Raw genomic sequence first — 17,654 nt, 5'->3', positions numbered from 1 at the left:
TCAATAAAGACAAGAAGCCTTGCCTGCCTGCTCCGTGGTTCTTTGGGGAGAGAGGGATGGAAGTACATCATTCTAAAATGATTGGACAGCTGGGTTGTTGGAGACACACACTGCTGCTCTGTTCAGTCTAAATGTGGCTTTTGCAGTGTGAAGATGGACATTTTTGCTCTGCCCCTAATAATACCTCATGTACTTCCACACCAGGGGAAGCCTCATTAGGTATCTCAGACAGCCCTCTCTCTTTCTGTTCTCTAGCAGCCTGTCTAGCATGGACTGATTGGGTTTGTGTTTCACAGGGTGGCTGATACTGGGACACACACTGCCACAGGGACACACATAATAAAGCTAGAGGGGCTGTTTGGTCTACCTCAATACAGATCCTTGAGGTTTCAATTTCACACAGACACACTAATTGTATAGGAAGTTAACCTGGGACTATTTACAACAGCTAAATGCATCTAAATGTGTGAGAGATGTGTGTGTGTGTGTGTGTGTGTGTGTCTGCAGGCTGGGGTCAGGGTCTTACAGGGATCACCAGCTGTTCTAGGTCAGACAAATGTGGGACTCCACAAAAGATCAGGTAACCCTCACACTACGCTGACCCTCACCCCTACCACTCCTCTCCTAACCCCCTTCCCCCTGAGGTTAGGGTCAGTCTCAGGCAGCTGAGAGAAAGAAAGAGAGACCAATTTAAAAAGAGAGAGACAAAAGACAGTCAGCTCCAGAATAGCATTTTATTTTACAACTGAAATGTAGGAGGGACAGAACTCACTTCAGGAAGGGGACATATGGGGGAGGGCTGGAAGGCAAGACAGACACGGTGGGGGAGGTCAGACACCCCCGGACACACACAAGCGGAATCATCTGTGCAGTCAATAAGCACATGCTGTCCTTCGATCATCATCATCGATCATCACTCTAATTAATTGTAATCAACGATAGTAGCATTCCAGGACACTCTGTAATAACTGTCCCAAACTCAATCCCCAAATCAATAGAGTTGGATCACATTCTAGTGAGTGAGCGTTATGGAAACACAGATGCTGAGACAGGGGATAGAGATTTTTTTATATATTTTTTAAATGCAACCTTTATTTAACTAGGCAAGTCAGTTAAGAACAAAATCTTACTTACAATGACGGCCTACCGGGGAACAGTGGGTTAACTGCCTTGTTCAGGGGCAGAACGACAGATTTGAACCTTGTCAGCTCGGGGATACTATCCAGCAACCTTTCGGTTACTGGCCCAACGCTCTAACCACTAGGCTACCTGCCGCCCCAGATACAGTGGTACAATCTCCATGGAAACATTTACAGATGTACACAAGACAGAACCAAAACGTTCTGACACAAACAATTCAGATCTGAGATACATGTAGTAGATAGGGAGTTACAGACACCCACGGAACAGATTTCATAGTAGGTGCAGTAGGGGTGGCATGAGGTAGTACAACACTTTTCCTCAATAATCACCCAGTTAGCATCCCCTCATCAGATGAGCACTTGACGAGACCATTGGGGAAATAAGCACTGTGAATGTGTTTGGTTCTTTAGTGGATGGGGATACATTTCATTTCACAGCAATCCACTGCCTGACCATATTCAGCTCTCAAATAAAAACAACACACAATATGTAAAAATATTTCCAAACCTGGTAGGCTAGTCCATTTTACAAGGTCAACTATGTCCACCCTTCTCTCTGACGTCGCCGTCTGCTCATTGGTTGCTGTAGGTTGAGTGACAGGTGTTTTAGCCAACACATCTTTGCAGTTATAGGGCCATTCCTAGTGAGGCGGGGAGTGTGTAGAAATGCAGACTAAGAGAGGCAGACCAGAAATAAAACAGTAGTAATAAAAATAGCTTTGCCCTGCTCTCTTTGAAATGTACCTCTCCTTCTCCTTTTACAGCGTGGTGTGTGTGTGCAGTAACATCTGTGTGTGTGTGTGTGTGTGTGTGCAGTAACATCTGTGTGTGTGTGTGTGTGTGTATAGAAACATCTTACATTCAGCCCTCGGTCAGTGATTCAGTACCTGAGCATTCTGCCCTGGGCTGCCGTGCACACGTTCAATAGAGCAACCACACATCAGACTGCCTGTCAATACAGGAGTCATATAGGGAGTGATGTGGTCAAAATTATAATAATCATTTAGCTAAATCAGGCTTTTTGACCCAGACATCAATATGCTAAACTGTTAGAGCAACGTTAACATACCACGGAAAGGTACTGGTCAATAGTTAGAGAAAATGTATTTGATGCTATAACCAAGTCTCTCTGCCTCTAATAGCTACAGGGGATCCTTAGGGTTAAACTGAAGACCTTGTGACGGTGAGGTCAGAGTTTGTCTTGTGGTTCTGGTACCTGAGTAGCACAGGAGAGCGGCCACAGGGGGATTGTGAATAAAGTATGGACGCATGGGTGGAGGAGTGTAACATAAAGTGGTGTAGTGCTCTTCTTAAAACTCACAAACACAGTCAGACATCGCATACACACAATGCTTTCTCACTCACAAGCACGCACTCACCCAATCATGCACACACACACACACCGATGAAGACATGACAGAGACCCATGGAGTCAAGGAAACGGACAGCCGCAATAAATAACCCAGGAGTGGGGTCAGACATAAATACAGGAGCCTGTCTGTCCATAACTATTCTGTTTAAAGCTCCGTAAAGCAGGAGGGTTTAGACTCTAGTCCTTCTCACATGTCTGTCCATCAGGCAGCGAACGCCTCTCTCCCTCATCCTCTTCTCCGCTGTCTCCAAACGTCTGCTCCTCCATGTTGGCGAAGGTGTATGAACGTGCTGCCACCTGGGCGGCGAGGGCAGAATTAAAGCTGAGTGCTGCCGAGCCGTGTAGTTCCGTCAGCCTGTCCATCACCGTGATGGCGGGGACCCGGGGCTGCAATAGGTCGGGCTCGTTCAGTCCCGCCCCCTCGTCAGGCAGCCCGTCGTATTGGTAGAGCCGCGCCTGGCCCGTCCCGGCTGGGACAGAAGCCCAACCTTCACCCTCCTCCCCCTTTTCCTCCGCCTCACCACAGCAGAACTCTGTAAGTGCTTTTTCCTCTGCCTCTGTGAGGGGGCGCTCGTCCCTGACCCAGTCTTCCTCGTCGTCGTTCAGCCTTTCCGATAGGTGGTTTCCCTCGGCGACACCTGGTTTGGCTACGCCCACAAGGGTCAGAGCGTCCAATGGGTCGGAGGGCATCTGATATTCTATAGAAGTTTCCGTGGAAACGATAGGCATCACGGCCGCTAGGAGACAAAAGAAACATCATTAAATGATCACATGAAATGAGAGAAAGAGACAGAGAACTAAAGGAGCGGCAGAGGCAGAGAGGTGCATTGTGGGTAGGCAGAGCGAGACCTTGGTCGTTGAAGAGCAGCTGTTTCCACTTCCTCCTCTCGCCCTCGGACGCCCGCTGGCCCAGCACGGCTTTGAGCTCCGATAGGACGCGCCGAGACTCCTCCCTCTCCCGCCGCTGGCGCTCTCGTTCCTCGGGAGACAGCATGTCAACCACCGACCCCGCCCACCCGTTCTCATCCTCTGAGTCCGACACGTACGCTTCCAGCTCCTGGCCAATCAGAGGGCAGGAAAGACCCATTACACATAAAGACACACTACTGGCACCTAGTTGAGTGTGTGTGTCTGTGTGTGTGTGTGTGTGTAGATCCACAGTGAGTGGTGAGGTTCAGTACCTGCTCCTCAGGCACGGGGTCCCTGTCCAGGATGAGGGTGTAGGTTGGGGCAGGGGTGCATGGCACAGGAGGGAGACACTGCTCTGGACCATCAGGAGTTCCTGAAAGAGAAAGGATGGATAGAACGTATTACACACACATACAGGTATGTGTACACACACACACTCAAATAGAGTGTGTGTGTACACAACTTGCTCCCTGCTCCCAAAGAGTAGACCTCTAAAATGTGCTGAAACAGTCTGTGGTGAAACTAGGCCATTGTTCCCTCCCTTCCCTGCGAGGTCTGGCTCTTATCCTATATTTGAAGGAGCCACTTCCTCACTGACTCTGAATAGTCTCTAGGCTGGGCGGGGGGGAGGAAGCACTGACTAAAAATAACCCTTCCACTGTAACCATGGAAACCTGGGGAAGGGGGGGGGGGTCCAGTATTCAGACCCAATATCAGGGCCTGTCAGCTCTCAACTGGTCAGCTGCGTTAACTATCTAAGCCTAATAAAGGTAGTGTGTGTTCTTCACCTGGGCAGGTGTTAGCTCTCCTCAGCATGCGCTCCACTTGGCCCACGGTGTCCTCCCAGCATCCGGCGCTGGCCTGCATGTGGGGCTGCAGGTGGCCGAGACGCTCCTGGAGGTCCTGGTAGCCCTCCACAGTCACCTCCACCGCCTCCTTAGTCACCATCAGCTTCTCCAGGTCATCCTCCAGAATAATCATCCTAGTGGGGGGAAGAGGAGGTGAGATGAGGGGAGGGTTAGGGGAGGAGGGGTTAGGGGAGGGGGAGTGAGGAGAGGATGATGGGGTGAGTGGGGTAAGGAAAGGGGGCTAAAGGCGTCCGCATGCTATCCAGCCGAAACAGTTCGGACGAGTTCGTGCATATATTATGACTACATTTTGTGACGGTTTAGTTGGTTTTGGACTTCAGCACACAACATTTTTTCTCAAGGCAAGCCGAAGTCGGTATTACGCCCCTTCGTCGGAGATTGGTCAACAGTAGGGATTCTTCAATAAAGTTTCTGTTGTCATTCAACGAGAGACAACTTGTTTCCATTGAGAAATACTGCACCAAACACCTTAGTTAGATGTAAAATTGTGTGACTAAGATCTCCTCTGCAAAAACGTCAAAATTAATGACAGATTTATTGAGTTATCTTACATTAATTCAGGCTATTTTGAGGAAGTATATACTGGCTACGGCATCCAAAATGGACAAACAATACTATTGCCTCTTTTTTCAAGCGAAGGTCCATTAAGGGAGTATGCGAGCACTCTCGTTTGTTTCACGCCAGCCTAACTGAAGCATACTGACGCCTTTAGACTGAGGGGTGAGGAGGGTAAAGAGTAACAGGTGTTAGGGTTAGGAGGGTTAGGTTTGACTCACTCGTTGAGCAGGGCCCTGAGATGCAGCTGCAGGCTGCGTACAGACGTGTGCAGTGTGTTGAGCTCTCTGCATTTCTGTTGAGCGCGCCCCACCCTGTCCGAGCCCTGCGTCCGATGCTGCGTCTCAAAGTACCGGTGGAACTCGTAGCTACGCTGCAGGTCGCCTAGGCAACTGGCCAGGGCACCGTGGAGAGGCTGTGTCACCGTGGCAACAGAGCGGTGTATGGGCGGAGGAGGAGTTTCACCTTTAACCCAGTCTTCCCTGGGCTCCTCCAGTCGTCGTGGTGACAGTAGCAGGGCCAATCGGCGGAAACATTCTGAGCTCTGCCCCACCCACAACTGGAACAGCACCTGGAGGACGGCAAGCCCACAGGGACAAACAGAGTAGCTAACACCCTCACTCTGACAATGCCCCTCATTTCACCAATCGACCTGCATCTAAATGATCTCTTCCTTCTATCTTTCTCATCATGCTTCTCTTCTACTCTTTCTTCCACTATCAAATCAAACTTTATTTGCCACATGCGCCGAATACAACAAGTGTAGACTTTACCGTGAAATGCTTACTTACAAGCCCCTAACCAACAGTGCAGTTCAAGAAGAAGAAAATATTGACCAAGTAAGCCAAAATAAAAAGTAATAATAAAAAGTAACACAATAAGAATAACGAGGCTATATACAGGGGGCACCGGTACCACCGTAGTCCCTGTGCCCAAGGAAGCGAAGATAACCTGCCTAAATGATTACCGCCCCGTGGCACTCACGTCGGTAGCCATGAAGTGCTTTGAAAGGCTGGTCATGGCTCACATCAACAGCATCCTCCCGGACACCCTAGACCCACTCCAATTCTGCATACCGCCCCAACAGATCCAAAGAGGTAATCTGTGCATGTAGGTGGGGGCGAAGTGACTATGCATAGGTAACAAACAAACAGCGAGTAGCAGCAGTGTACAAGGGGGAGGGTCAATGTAAATTGTCCGGTGGCGATTTTTATGAATTGTTCAGCAGTCTAATGGCTTGGGGGTAGAAGCTGTTCAGGAGCCTTTTGGACCTAGACTTGGCGCTCCGGTACCGCTTGTCGTGCGGTAGCAGAGAAAACAGTCTATAACTTGGGTGACTGGAGTCCCTGAAAACTTTATGGGCTTTCCTCTGAAACCGCCTATTATAGTGCGGCAGGTAGCCTAGTGGTTAGAGCGTTGAACTAGTAACCGAAAGGTTGCAAGATCGAATCCCCAAGCTGACAATTCAGAATCTGTCGTTCTGCCTCTGAACAAGGCAGTTAACCCACTGAAAATAAAAATAACTGACTTGCCTAGTTAAACAATGGTAAAAAAATATAGGTCCTGGATGGCAGGAAGCTTTGCCACAGTGATGTACTGGGCCATACGCACTACCCTCTGTAGCGGCTTACGGTCAGATGCCGAGCAGTTGCCATGCCAGGTGGTGATGCAACCAGTCAGGATGCTCTCGATGGTGCAGCTGTAGAACCTTTTGAGGATCTGGGGGCCGTGCCAAATCTTTTCAGTCTCCTGAGGGGGAAAAGGTGTTGTTGTGCCCTCTTCACGACTGTCTTGGTATGTTTGGACCATGATAGTTTGTTGGTGATGTGGACACCAAGGAACTTGAAATTCTCAACCCGCTCCACTACAGCCCCGTTGATGTTAATGGGGGCCTGTTCGGCCCACCTTTTCCTGTAGTCCACGATCAGCTCCTTTGTCTTGCTCACATTGAGGAAGAGGTTGTTGTCCTGGCACCACACTGCCAGTTCTCTGACCTCCTCCAAATAGGCTGTCTCATCATTGTCGGTGATCAGGCCTACCACTGTTGTGTAGTCAGCAAACTTAATGATGGTGTTGGAGTTGTGTTTGGCCACGCAGTCGTGGGTGAACAGGGAATACAGGAAGGGACTAAGTATACACCCCTGAGGGGCCCCAGTGTTAAGGATCAGTGTGGCAGATGTATCGTTGCCTACTCTTACCACCTGGGGGCGGCCCATCAGGAAGTCCAGGATCCAGTTGCAGAGGGAGGTGTTCAGTCCCAGAGTCCTTAGCTTAGTGATGAGCTTTGTGGGCACTATGGTGTTGAACGCTGAGCTGTAGTCGATGAACAGCATTCTCACATAGGTGTTCCTTTTGTCCAGGTGAGAAAGGGCGGTGTGAAGTGCGATTGAGACTGCGTCATCTGTGGATCTGTTGGGGCGGTATGCGAATTGGAGTGGGTCTAGGGTGTCCGGGAGGATGCTGTTGATGTGAGCCATGACCAGCCTTTCAAAGCACTTCATGGCTACCGACGTGAGTGCCACGGGGTGGTAATCATTTAGGCAGGTTACCTTCGCTTCCTTGGGCACAGGGACTATGGGGACGAGAGTCAGAGCCGGTGTAGTAGGATTCAATCTTAATCCTGTATTGACGGTTTGCTTGTTTGATGGTTAATCTGATGGCATAGCGGGATTTCTTATAAGTGTCCGGATTAGTCTCCCGCTCCTTGAAAAAGCGGCAGCTCTACCCTTTAGCTCGATGCGGATGTTGCCTGTAATCCATGGCTTCTGGTTGGGATATGTACGTACAGTCACTGTGGGGACGACGTCATCGATGCACTTATTGATGAAGCCAATGGCTGAGGTGGTGTAGTACTCAATGCCATTGGATGAATCCCGGAACATATTCCAGTCTGTGCTAGCAAAACAGTCCTGTAGTCAGTGTTGCCAACTCCTCAGTAAGGAAAGTAGCTATTGGCTGTCCTAAAAGTCGCTAAATGACACCATCACCTAATTTGCATAATTGACCATGTGCATGTAATTGTGATGGATGCTGTAGGAGAGAGGAATAATGCCGTGGGAGAGACAAAAAAAAGAGTAAAAAACACCCTAAATATGTTAAGAACTACAAATGAGCAAGCTGCAAAGAGTGGCACACAGCGAATAAGAACCAGATATTTGAGTCCATACTCCTCCTTCAGCACTTTATGGACCCCATTGTTAATCCCCGTCATAACAGAGGCATTGTCAGTCGCTATTCCGAGGAGTTTCTCTTTTTTAAGACAACACTTCGAGGAAAGCCACAACAGCACGGGCTATAGATTTGGCATCTCCTCCCTCCAACTCAACAAGCCCCAGAAATGTTGATACAATTGTCTGCTTGGTGTCACTAAAGTACCTTATCACAACCCCCAGGTACTTAGAAACACTTACATCCGTGGACTCATTGAGGAGGAGGCTGAAACGCTGGTCACCCACATCTGCGACCAACTTTTTCATTAAGTATGGTGCTAGAACACCATTAATAATTTCTGTGCACTTTGTTTGTCCTGTGCATTTTGAAGTGGGTAGCAGCAGTGGAGTCTGAGAAAGCAGCTCTACATGCTTCTCCAATGTGATCACATGCCAGCATGGAACAGTGTTCAGTGATAGCTAATGCCATGGTGGCCTCAGCCTTTTTTGCAGAGCGAATTTTTTTAACCATAAATGGCAGCTTGTTTTGGGTGGAACTGTTATAAGGCTTTGCCTTTTGAGTATGTTTTTGAGTTGTCATGTGTTTTTTTACATCACTAAGTTTGGCGTAGAAATCAGCCTTACAATACAGGCAGTATGCCCATGTATCATCTCCAATAAACGGCTTCAACCAGCCTTTGAATTCAGGGTTTGATTCCCACTCCTTTCTGTATTTTTGAGTGTACAGTTTAGACTGAGACATGATGAGCTAGCCAGCTAGATGTTTAGCTTATGTCACAGAGAGGCACACACACAGTGGACAAGGTGAGTAAGTGACTGGCGCTGTGTGAGTCAAATGCAGTGATTTATTTTTGTGCAGTGATTTATTTTAGACAAAGAACATTTTACATTTACATCCTGCCCTGAATGTAAGCCAGGGCGGGATCAGCCAGCGGCGGCTTCCTGCATGCGCGATTCATTTGCAGTCTGGACGCGGAGGGGTGAACATCTCCTGCTCTGACTGCAGCTGGGAGGGACTGCTGCGCGAGGACTGGGCCGCCTGTGAGTGCTTTGGGACGGGGGTGGGGCCCACGGCAGCACCCGCTGCTCGTTGAGAAGAGTAAGAGCGATATGTGCTTTCACGTCAGTCTCCAAAAGTCTCCAATAACACCAGAAAAGGTCACTAGTCGATTTTTTGAAAATGTGTCGCTAGAGGGGTCTGAATACTCGCTAAATAAGCGACAGAGTCGCTAAGTTGGCAACACTGCCTGTAGTGTAGCATCCGCGTCATCTGACCAGTTCCGTATTGAGCGAGTCACTGGTACTTCCTGCTTTAGTTTTTGCTTGTAAACAGGAATCAGGAGGATAGAATTGTGGTCTGATTTGCCAAATGGAGGGCGGGGGAGAGCTTTGTATTTATCTCTGTGTGTGGAGTAAAGGTGGTCTAGGATTTCCCCCCCCCCCCTGGTTGCACATGTGACATGCTGGTAAAAATTTGGTAAAACTGATTTAAGTTCACCTGCATTAAAGTCCCCGGTCACTAGGAGTGCCGCTTCTGGGTGAGCATTTTCTTCTTTGGGTACGTGGGTACTAGTTAAGGAGCCCATGGCCTTATAGAGTTGGTTGATAGCGGTCTACGGCTACGAATAATACAGATGAGAACTCTCTTAGTAGATAGTGTGGTCGACAACTGATCATAAGGTACTCTACCTCAGGCGAGCAATGCCTCGATACTTCTTTAATATTAGACATTGCGCACCAGCTGTTATTGACAAAAAGACACACACCCCCACCCCTCGTCTTACCATGGGGTAGCGTCTCTTTTCTGCCGGTGCATGGAAAATCACGCCAGCTCTATATTGTCTGTTTCTTCGTTCAGCCTTGTCTCCGTGAAACATAGGATGTTACAGTTTTTAATGTCCCGTTGGTAGGATAATCTTAATAATATGTCATCAATTTTATTTTTTAACGATTGCACGTTAGCAAGGAGAATGGAAGGCATTGGGAGTTTACTCACTCGCCTCCGGGTTCTCAGATGGATCCCCGATCTGCGTCCCCTTTTCCGGCGTCTTTTCTTCACGCAAAAGGCGTGGATCTGTGCCTGTTCCAGTGAAAGCAGGAAATCCTTCTCGTCGGACTCTAACCCAATCTCATCTTCCTTCCTTCCTAACGTCCCTCTCTCTCTCTCTCTCTCGTGGTTCAGGTAGGTGGATCTTACCTTGAGGGCAGGGAGGCTGTAGTCATCGGTGAGCTCCTGTGCCTCCTCGTCAGTTAGGTGCTCTGTCCCCAGGCCCATCCCCAGCTCCTTCAGAGGCACTGCAGACACGTAGTTGGTCACATTGTCGATCTCAGAGTTCAGGGGGTACGTGGGTACTAGTTAAGGAGCCCATCAGCTCACAGATTGACACTCATATACTAAATTACCTGCCAAATTGGTCAAACAGAATATATCCTCTAACACACATTCACTCAAGTATAACACCAAAGGGTTACTGGTAGAAATCAATATTTAGTGCTTGCATTGTTTAATTCCTGCATAAGTTGAGTCTGGCAATATCCCCTCTCTATTTGAAAATTAACACCTTTTCCTCTCTGAGTGTGTGTGCGTGGAGGATATGCTTTGAGCATGTGGCAGGTGGCTCGGCGGGAGGCTCTGAAGGCCGAGCGGAGCACACGATACACCGCCTTCCGCAGGCCAATCAACTGCTGCCCCCGTGGCCCCGCCCCCAGCCCCGCCCTACTAAAGGAGCTGGCCGCACTCACCCTGTCGAGCAGACTTGACAAGTGAAATGTGATACAACTGTGCAGACGTCCCAGAAAGGCAGGGAAGCACACGCAACACGACATGCTAACAACATGCTAATAACACATTTATGACTGAGACACAACAGTACAGGCTAACAACATACGACACGGTTATGACAAAATGCTATCACAAAACAAACAAAGATGAATACAGTTACAATGCTGTCCTACCGACAATACTACAGAAACTGAACAGTGAAACAGAGAATAGGGTGGGGAGGAACGGGCTGTGGGACAGGCAAGGAAAGGTAAAAAGTGGGCCTTTCAGGTAATGATAAACTAAGATAATAATAGGTACTAGCCTAAGTGCTAACCTTATAGTTGGGTAGATGAAAGTGCTAGTGGGTGAAAGTGGACAGTAACGTTAGGGACAGAGTATGTGACTCACAGCAGAGTTAGCATGCACACTTACAACATGAGTAGGAAGGTGAGGATGCACACTACCACTATGGATGAAGTAGATAGATAGTAGATCAAATGGTCCACTTACAGAGTGAACCCTCGAGAGATGACCTCTGTCTCCTGTAGTAGTCTCAGGGACTTGCGGGCCAGGCTGGTCAGAGCCTTACTGTTCAGCACCATGGTCTGCAGCTCGGAGGCCTGGGCGTGTGCTGTCCTCTGCATCCTCCCCTGTCTCCACAGCCCCGCCCCTCGCAGCCCCACCCAGCCCATGACTGCAGCACACCACGGGATCACAGCCAGAGACCAGGCCCCGTCAGAGAGAGAGGACAGGCCTAGTAACACTGCAGCCAGGCCCACCAGCACTGCTACGTCCCTGAGAGAGAGAGGAGAAAAAGAGAGAAAGAGAGAGAAAATGAGAGAAAGAAAGAGAAAGAAAGAGAGAAAGAAAGAAAACCAAAACAGAAAGAGATGGAATGTTAGTGTCTGCTGTGTGAACATGTAGATATTTATGTGTGTGTGTGTGACTATGTTAGGATCTGTGTTTGGGGCGTACCATTGCGAGGGTGAGGCGAGGAGGCGCGGGCAGGGCAGGGAGTTGTCTCGTCTGGGTGAGCCGGAGGGCGAGGCGCCCAGGGTGAGCAGGCTGGGGTCTAACAGCTCAATCAGCTCCACATCCTCCTGGAGCAACACATCCTGGTCCAGGATACACCGCACCGTGTACTGGCCAAACACACAGTCCTATAGGGAAGGAGAGAGAGAATGAAAGAGGGATGGAGGGAGAGGAAGAGAGAAGAGGACACAAGAGAGAAAGAATATAAGAACATGTGTCTTTGGAATGAAGTCACTTAAAGTTCTATGGTTAGTCCCATGGTGACCCTTACCAGCTGCTGCTCCAGCCTATGGGCAGAGGCAGCCTGGTGGAACGGGCTCCGCCTCCACAAGGCATCAGCCAATCTCCATAGACGTCGTCCCTGCCAATAACAGAGGATGGGTCAGGTGGGGAAGAGACTGGAGCTAATAAGGAGAACAAAGTAATCAACCGGGCATAATTCTGCAAATGAATAAGTCACACATCCTTCATACTAACAGCAGACAACACAGCCTACTACATCTGTGAGAGCAAACTTGGGAATGAGCTCTGGCCATCAACCACAAATAATGCTCATAACACACACACACACACACACACACACGAAACATTTTCTTAATTCCAGGGCATATCTCAGGAAACAGGCTCTTTGAGACACCAACCATGAGTGACTGATTGTGTGTGTGTGTGTGTGTGTGTGTGTGTGTGTGTGTGTGGACTCCCCCCCCCCCCCCAACACACACAAACACCATCCATTCCCCTCTAGTTGATAGTCTGCCAGGCCCCAATAGGAGATTCACTGTAAACAAACAAAGTAAACAGAACGATATTCTAATCACTAGCAAACAAACAGAGTAATTATGACCATTCCAACTAAATTGTACAATTTGATATGCTGCTATTAACTAAACAATTCTCCCAAATATCTATATTAGAAATCCTGATCCCCTTCATTTAGCCATAATAGTGTGAAGAGTGAATGAATTAAAATGCCTACAGCGAGTCACACAATCTAGTGATGAGAATAGCTTATTTTCCTCCCAGTATTTTCTATCCCTTGGGGAAAGTAGCAGTACTATCCCATACAGTCATTGGTACTATCAGTATCAGACAACATCACCACTAAGGAGGCATATTTCAGGCCCAAATGGCAGCCTATTCCCTATATATAGTGCTCTATTTTTGACCCAGGCCTGTAGGGATTCAGTGTTCCAGCCAGGCTACAGTTGTTCATGAAGAAGTTTCCACTCTGTACAGGTCTAGGATCAGCTCACCCTCTCCCAATCCTAACATTAACCATTAGTGTGGAAAATGCTAAACTGAATCAAGATCAGCGTCTACGGGCAACTTCACCCTTACTATTGATCCAGACTGGCTTGGGTGTGTTTTCTACCCTGAATGACTGTTATTGGGAGATTGGGACACAGTGTGTTATTGGCCAGTAGGCTGCAGGGCTATTGATTATGGGTCTGAGTCTGAGCTGCAGGACTGGGTGTTCACGCTACACTGAACAACCAACAACAGCAGGAACAGAACATGGTTACGAAACCACCCCCCAGGGAAAGGGTAGTGTGTGTTAGTCGTGAAAGGGGAGGCCCATGTAGGCGTTTTCATTCTCTACTACTCACTCATCTCAATCTCATATTCCCCATCCAAACATTAAGGCAGGAGACAGAGACGGGCCACACAGAAAAACACACAGACAGCGGAATGCAAACACAGTGACACAAACAACCAACACACCACTAGTAAGTACAGTTCATTTCCTGGTCCTACTCTTTAGTATGCCACTGGCGTCACCCAGGGGAACATTCCCGAGTCTTTGTGCTCCCCGTCTGCCGTGTGAGAGAATGGAAAAAAGACTCTGCAAAGACGTGTGTGTGTGTAGAGAGTGTAGGGGGAGTGAAAGAGGGAGAGGAAGAGAGTGTGACATTTATGTATGTGTTCTAAATCTTATATCCATATTGCCATAAAACAATCCTCAACGCTTGATCTTCTCTCCATCTCACTCTCTTATGACTCCAGGATTTGAAAGAGGAGACTAGGCAGGCTGGCGGTGAAGTTTTTATTGCCAATAAACTTCAACTGACCTTGTCTTGCCATCGCTCTCTTCAGTTAGCTGTCTCGTCGTGACTTATCTGACATGACACATGCAAAAAGGCAACATATATATACATTCCCATTGGTAGAATCAGCAGGAAATTGTGGCATAAAGAACCTTTTATTCAGATGGCACACTGACAGATTCCCATATTCCTCCCCCTCTCTCCTTACTAACCTCATTTGATGTCATACAATGCTCTGGTCTAGTGTGACATTTAGTTCTGTAAAATAACATCAATGTGCCCCACGTGCCATCAAACATTTTGGAAATCCTATTTCATTCACAAATGTGGAGGATTTTCAGGCCCAGTGTGTGCTAAACAGGCCCAGTGTGTGCTAAACAGGCCCAGTGTGTGCTAAACAGGCCCAGTGTGTGCTAAACAGGAGCAGATAACCAGTGTTAGCCTCTGACTGTCTGGAAATCAAATATACACCAGGCAATCGTCCATGTTAGCGCGCGTGCACGCACGCACGCACACACGCACACACACAATCTCTATCTGGGCTACAGGATGTTGGACAAGGAATAACCATATCTTTGCCATTAACCCATAGGAATCCCCATCCAGTTGACTACTTGACTAGTTGAAAATGGTGGATGATGGCAATGCCCAATAACAATGGCAACGTCCATGTTTAAACGGGTTATATCCATGATGAGTCCTCTATGAGAATAATTCCCAAACGCTCCTCCGAATAACAGGCTCTCAGAGAGGAAGCATGACACGGACGGACGGAAAGTTCCCAGAGGAGGCTAATGTGACATAATTTCCTGTCCCACACAGGGAAAAAAATACAGAAACAGGAAAAGGAATGCACTCAGTCATGTGACCACGCGCTGGCCAGAACCCTGTCCCCCTACATAGAAACAGGGGTGTGTTCAAGATGTTTCAAACATTGCTTGAGGGCTCTAAAGTGTTATTTAAATGACTGCATGCTGTACAGTAGCTGGGTATTATTAGCAAAGCGCTATGATTGTGCATATGTATAATACAGTACATATCACACAAGCCACTCACACCACAGAGGCATACACATGTTCACACAAGTAAAAACAAGGTCGGACAAATACATGTACACACTAACACACAACAGCATGACCGTAGAAGACTTTAATGCACTCCAGATATCAGTAATCTAATTCAGCCCCAGTGAATCAGCGAGCGAGAGAGAGAGAGGGAGCGAGAGAGAGAGAGGGAGCGCGAGAGAGAGGGAGCGCTAGAAAGAGGGAGCACGAGAGAGAGAGAGCGCGAGAGAGAGGACAGAAAGACTTTTCCTTTTACAGAGTTTCCTAAACAGGACTAGGAATTCCCCTCAGCACTAATAGAGAAATGTGACCAAATAGACAGAGCCTATCCCTGGAATAGGGGACAGTAGTGTGTGTGCGTGTGTGTAGAACAGACAAATACCTTGCTCTGAATCTGTTGCTCTCTTTCCTCCATGATCCCTGTCTTGTCTGTCTGCCAGCCGTGTATGAGTGTGAAGGAGTGAGTGAGTGTGTGTGATATGTTTCATTGTTTGGAATCAATAGCAGATGTAATTACTTTCTGTCTGCCTGCATGAATGTACAGGGAGTTGGTCAAGCACACATACAACACCCCAAGGCTATGCGATCATAGTGGGGGTTCCTTATGGTAGCAGTGATGGGTGTGTTTGTGTGTGTGTGGGGGGGGGGGGTCACTCACTGTGGGTTTGGACAGGCTGTCCTGGAGAGAGGTCGTCCCCCCCTCTCCTCCTCCACACTCGTCCTCCTGAGACACTGTGGGACACGCCTCAAAGTCTGTGTGTCCTAGATCCTGCAGGTAGTGGAAGAGCGGAGAGTTCTGGAAAGAGAGAGAGGGGAGAGTGTGTAGAGAGAGAGAGATAAAGAGAGAGAGAGGGGGAAGAGAAAAAAAGAGGGTAGAAGGAGGATGGGGGAGGAGAGAGAGATTTAGACAAATATCAGCTTTTGTTCCTGCTCTTCCCAATTCTCTGTTACAGATTTCCCAATATACAGGCAGCTATTCTTAGAAGTGTCACAACCCAGCCAGCACTGCAAGTGGCAGGAAGACGATCCCTGGTCTGCTGTAGCGTTACGTTCCAATTACCGCCTGGAATCATACGCTCATTCTCCACCCTCTCTCCCATTCGCCTTGCAATCCATGCAGATTTCAGTCACGCTCTTTCACACTTGACTTCCATACATAAACACAGAGACCTTGATGCTGCGGGCACAACAGCCACTCAGATGACAAACTAGAAAAGGAAATAATCTATTCTCTCTGCTCAAGTCTTGGTCACCATGGGCAACTAATTGTATTACTGTGTGCAGCTACTTGCTTTTTATGGATTAGCTATGGTTTTTGGAAACATGGGACGAGTTAGCTAAGGGCTAAACTTCAGCTGAGCAAAGATATGCTAATGTTAAAAGCCTAGAAGAGAACAGAACACCCCATGTATGTGTACAACCCATCCCTAAACCTCCCCCTGGCCCTAAGCATCTTGCCTCTTTCAATACCCGTTTCTTACACCTAATCTGCTCCAAAGTCCATTATTTCAATCCAGCGATGGAATTAAACAAACACAATAATCTAAAATCCTTGCATAAAAGAGCGTTCATCACGATCAAGTGTTAAAGCTCAGCTTAAAGTGGGACTGACTGGAAGTGTGTGCGTGTGTCTGTTGCCAGCAGGGATGAGCAAATCACTGTCCTGCATGACAGCATCCCAGGTCAGACTCCCACCTCAATCTCCCTACAATAGAGAGATGTGCAGCAGCAAAGTGGGCCTTTTGATCTCTACCTCTCCTCTGTTTGCCCCTAGAACAACGTACTGGCACTCGGCACTGGCATAACAACAATTTGCCCACAATTAAGAAAAAATAACCAATTTTATGCTCCAATTTTACCAAGGAGACACCTGACCCAATTTCCAACCAGCTGCGGACGCTCCTCATCCGTAGGATGAGAGAAAACGAAACATCTCCGTGCTTCTACATCTGGATAGAAAGCCATTTGCCTACCTTGATAGATCCACCTATAATACACACCCCGATGATTACACACCCCGATCCAAGCATGACATGATGGGCTAAAGTTACTCACTTGCATGATCGGACGGTATCGGCGGCGCACATGTTGACACATCAGGCTGTCAGATGTTTCGAACAGCTAACGTTATTCCCTTCCTATGTCGCATAAAGCACCGATCAGACACACACTCTCCACGCCAGCTATGATGATGAAACAGCACACTGCCCCATGATAACAAAAGCTTCTTAGCAGTCAGGCAGGATTGGCTAGGCTACACGGCCAATTTAGCTCGGATTTATGTCTCTACGCATAACAGGAGTGTGTAAACGCCAATGGGTAAACGTTTCTCATGGCCATGCTAATAAGCTAGCTAACGTTAGCGAGCAAGCTACTCTGACAGTCTGGTAAACCACGCCAATTTCATCACGCAGAATGAATCAGAAAACCTATACAAACTCGGGCTTGACACACTGCACTACGCGTTAACGGAACATATGTGTCTGAATAAAAACACAAACCTCAAATACCACATCTTCATCAAACTCCTCAGTCATTGCTCTCTGCCATCGATATCCAACCGTTACGCATTCTGGGATTGTAGTCGTTTATAAACGACAAGAAGTGAACATTTGAAGCAGTTGCTAGCCCCTGTTAGCCGCACAAAACAAACTCCTCGGCAAAACAACACTTCCCACAATCCAAATCGCCCAACGCTTCCTCGTGAACCTGGGTGTTCGAGCAGTAGCGAC

General features: G+C 48.0%; 1 protein-coding gene across 2 annotated transcripts; it reads right to left on the bottom strand.

The window, feature by feature from the left end:
• Positions 1-720: 720 nt before the first annotated feature.
• Positions 721-17,602, bottom strand: vezt (vezatin, adherens junctions transmembrane protein). 2 transcript variants are annotated; one of them, XM_071332491.1, is made up of 12 exons: positions 17,424-17,602; positions 15,581-15,718; positions 12,085-12,174; positions 11,757-11,941; positions 11,292-11,576; positions 10,614-10,772; positions 10,215-10,362; positions 5,069-5,418; positions 4,212-4,405; positions 3,696-3,796; positions 3,364-3,571; positions 721-3,251 (listed from the first exon to the last, which is right to left on the bottom strand). In XM_071332491.1, exons 1-12 carry the CDS (start codon positions 17,457-17,459, stop codon positions 2,692-2,694), a joined length of 2,454 nt encoding a protein of 817 aa, XP_071188592.1. In that variant the 5' UTR covers positions 17,460-17,602; the 3' UTR covers positions 721-2,691. The 2 variants fall into 2 exon arrangements, with proteins under 2 accessions (XP_071188592.1, XP_071188593.1); XM_071332492.1 differs by having other exon boundaries at positions 10,614-10,760; positions 17,424-17,601.
• Between the last annotated feature and the right edge of the window lie 52 nt (positions 17,603-17,654).

Source organism: Salvelinus alpinus, chromosome 11, assembly GCF_045679555.1.
Source record: "Salvelinus alpinus chromosome 11, SLU_Salpinus.1, whole genome shotgun sequence".
NCBI lineage: Eukaryota > Metazoa > Chordata > Actinopteri > Salmoniformes > Salmonidae > Salvelinus > Salvelinus alpinus.
This window is presented reverse-complemented; position numbering and strand designations above follow the sequence as displayed.